The sequence below is a fragment of the Hipposideros armiger genome, unplaced genomic scaffold (assembly GCF_001890085.2).
Source record: "Hipposideros armiger isolate ML-2016 unplaced genomic scaffold, ASM189008v1 scaffold_1067, whole genome shotgun sequence".
NCBI lineage: Eukaryota > Metazoa > Chordata > Mammalia > Chiroptera > Hipposideridae > Hipposideros > Hipposideros armiger.
In genome coordinates, this window is record NW_017732417.1 from 480,467 (window position 1) to 483,403 (window position 2,937).

The 2,937-nt window shown below is 58.6% G+C and overlaps 1 protein-coding gene across 1 annotated transcript in view; it reads right to left on the bottom strand.

The window, feature by feature from the left end:
• The window catches only part of LOC109376208 (uncharacterized), a 394,490-nt gene extending 391,798 nt beyond the window's left edge, over positions 1-2,692 (bottom strand). Inside the window, exons 1-2 of the mRNA XM_019632017.1 lie at positions 2,661-2,692; positions 1,384-2,135 (exon numbers count right to left, since the gene is read on the bottom strand). Coding sequence (XP_019487562.1) covers positions 1,384-2,135; positions 2,661-2,692 — 784 coding nt within the window. The remainder of the gene's footprint in view (positions 1-1,383; positions 2,136-2,660) is intronic.
• Positions 2,693-2,937: the final 245 nt, after the last annotated feature.

Here is a 2,937-nt window from a genome sequence, read left to right on the forward strand (position 1 = left end):
TCTTCCAACCCGACACCCATCTCTAAGTACCTCCTTTACCGAGACACCAGCATTTCTGCCATGAGCAGGGATACCTGTCCCCAAATCTATAGATGGGCAAACTGAGGGAAAGAGGGGTTCTGCAGCAGACCTTGAAGATGCTACTCCGGAGTGCCACCACGACCAGGGTCCGGAGTGTCCTGCACACTCAAACTCACCCAAGAATGTCGAGTTCAGAAGAAACTTTTTCAAAGTGCAGCCACACCCTCTCCCAATTTGAATCTCAGTTGGCAGGGACAGAACTTTGTCTTTCTCTGGTCTCCTTCTGGCCAGCTCTCAAAAACCACCTGTCCTCACACTCAAATGTGCATGCCACGTGTACACACCCTTCCCACACACACCCCCGTCCCTCCATCTGAATCTCAGGATGAAGAATAAACTCAGGCCACAGCGGCTAGAGCTCGGCAATGCCTCCTCCCCTTCGTAGAGTACAGAGAGGCGAAATGCTGAGGTTTGGCTCACAGCCCAGCCCAGGGAGCTCACATACCCGCAGCCAGGGACCATGAAGAAGGCTGAGGCTTGCATCTGAGGACCAGCCAAGTCCCCATCGCCCCAGCTGAATGGCCCCTCAGTTGCCTGCAAGTTGAAACCTCAGTCAGACACACAATGAGGCCGCTGTTTTCCGACAGGAGGCATTTGGATGCCTCACACACTCACCAAATCAGGCCTGAGAGCAGAGAGCGCATTTCCTAACTCATGTTCAGATGCGCCCCTAGAAGCAGCAGCAGGGAGGGAGTGGTCACCATCCCCAGTGCCAGCCACAGGAAGCCCAAGCAAGTCACCTGTTGGACTCTGTCTGCCCTAAACCATGCGCCCCCAAACCTACACCACGGAGCTGGGCACCCAGGGTACACGCTCCATCAGCGACAGATAAATTTCACTCGCGCCTTCTCCTATGGCTACTTTTTCTGCTCACAGTCACACACTTCCTTACTATTTCTGTAGTCACTCTCTTTAATGCAGGGAGCTTAGCCTCCCCTAGGGGCCCTGGCTGCCCGTGATCTCAGAGAGCGCCCAGGTGGCTACGGATCTCCAAGCGCTTATGCTGGGTGCCTGCTTATCGCGCCGGCAGCTTTCAGCCCTAATGGCGTGTTGTTAGGGAACAGTCAGTGGTCTGCTCTAGGGAGCCTTTTTTCTCTTTGGGGAGCAGAAAAGATCTCCTTGGTTTAGAATTAAAGGCATTCAGGGAAGCCCTGAAGGCAACCGGCTTGGGAGAACAAATGTTACATTTTGGTGCCAAATCCCAGTATAGGTTCAAGGAGACTCAACTTTCTCCTGTCTCCCAGCCATCGCTGCAAGCTCCTAGCTGGGGGTAAAAGGCGCCTCCACTACGCGGCTACTCACCCTTGGGTATTGACGCCGCCCCCGAAGGGGACCCCAGCAGACTGACACGCGCACGTGCGGGATCTGCGAAACGCCTTGGGTGTCTTGCTCCTCTCCCCTGCCACGCGGTGAAGGCTACGCGCTCCAAGCGGGGCAGCCGAGGGCAGTCGATCCCATGGGTGGCGAGTTGGCAGAGGACGCGCCGCCCGGGTGGGGGCGCATGGCTCCCAGGGCTGGCACAGGCTGCTGCGGGGAGAGGGGCTCCCAGGGAAGTTGGCGGCGGTGCTGGGGGCGGACTTCGGACTTCGTGTTCGCTTGGGCTCCTGCGGCCGGGTGCGTAGGAACAGGCAAGGGACTTGCCCGTGGAATGGGGGCCAGCGTGGGCCAAGCGGCTACGGGAAGCCTCCACTGCCCGCCGCTTACAAGGAGCGCAGCGGCATCGCACAGCCTGGAACCCCTGGCAGCGGCAGGAACAGAGACTAAGCGAGAGAGCCGGCAGCCTCCTCCCGGCTGCCGGCGCCCCTAGCTCAGAACCCGGATCGTCCCGGCCCGCCGCGCCCCTCCTCCTGGCCGTATCCTCCTCCCCTCTGCTGCTTCGCCGGCTAGCCCGTCTGGGCTTGGGCCAGAGGCTGAGCGGAAGGCGGCCGCAGAGCCTGCAGCATGGAGGGCAATCTCGCCGGCTCGGGCTTGGGCTCTGGCAGCGGCAGCAGCAGCCGCCGCCTCCCGCGCGCCCACGTGCCGGAGCCCCGGTGTGCGCGCTCCGGCCGGCTGGGCTGGAGGGAGGGAGAGAGGGTGAGCCGTGGGTGGGGGTGGCAGGGAGAGCCCGCACACCCACGCAGCAGAGGGGAGGCCACCGAGAGCCTCCCGAGAGCAAGGGGCTCCTGGTCTGCAGCCCTGGGAAGACTAGTGTACAGGGCTCCCCCAGCTCCCCCTCCCTTTGCAGAGCTGAGCGAAGCGCGGGGCTGGGGGTGGGAGGGCGCTCCACTCTGAAGGATCAGCCCAGAGCAGCGGCGCGAGGTGGCTATGTGTCTCTGCCAAAGGGACAGGCTCCAAGTATCCTTGAACCCCCTCACCTCTTCCCTGCGAAGAATGGGGTTCAGAAACACCAGCGAGAGAGTATGCGGGTTCCCAGCGAGAGCTTGTTCCGGCGTGCCCCGCCTTCCTCCCAGAGCAAGCACTTTTCCCGTTAACCAACAGACTCACTCCTAGGGGCTCCTCCTTCCAGGGAGAAATGAGTTGTCTTGCAAGGTGGGCCTGACAACCTCCAATCAATTGACAAATAATTAGTGAGCACTCACTCTGAGCGACGCTGTACGATGTCCTGGATCATCTGGCCCTCCCTCATTAGAGTTGTGTTGTAGTCTCTGCTCTACGTGCCCTTAGGCAGGCCTTCCCTGGGCCCTCTTTGCTTCAACCATAAAATGAGGCTCCTTCCTGATAAGGATAAAAAAGACAAAACAAATACATGTGAGAATTTTAAAATTAGAAGACACTTCAAAAGATGGGTAATAGTTCAATACTAACAGAAACATGATTAAATTTTTTAAAAATCTCTTAATAGAAAATGTGGTCCCT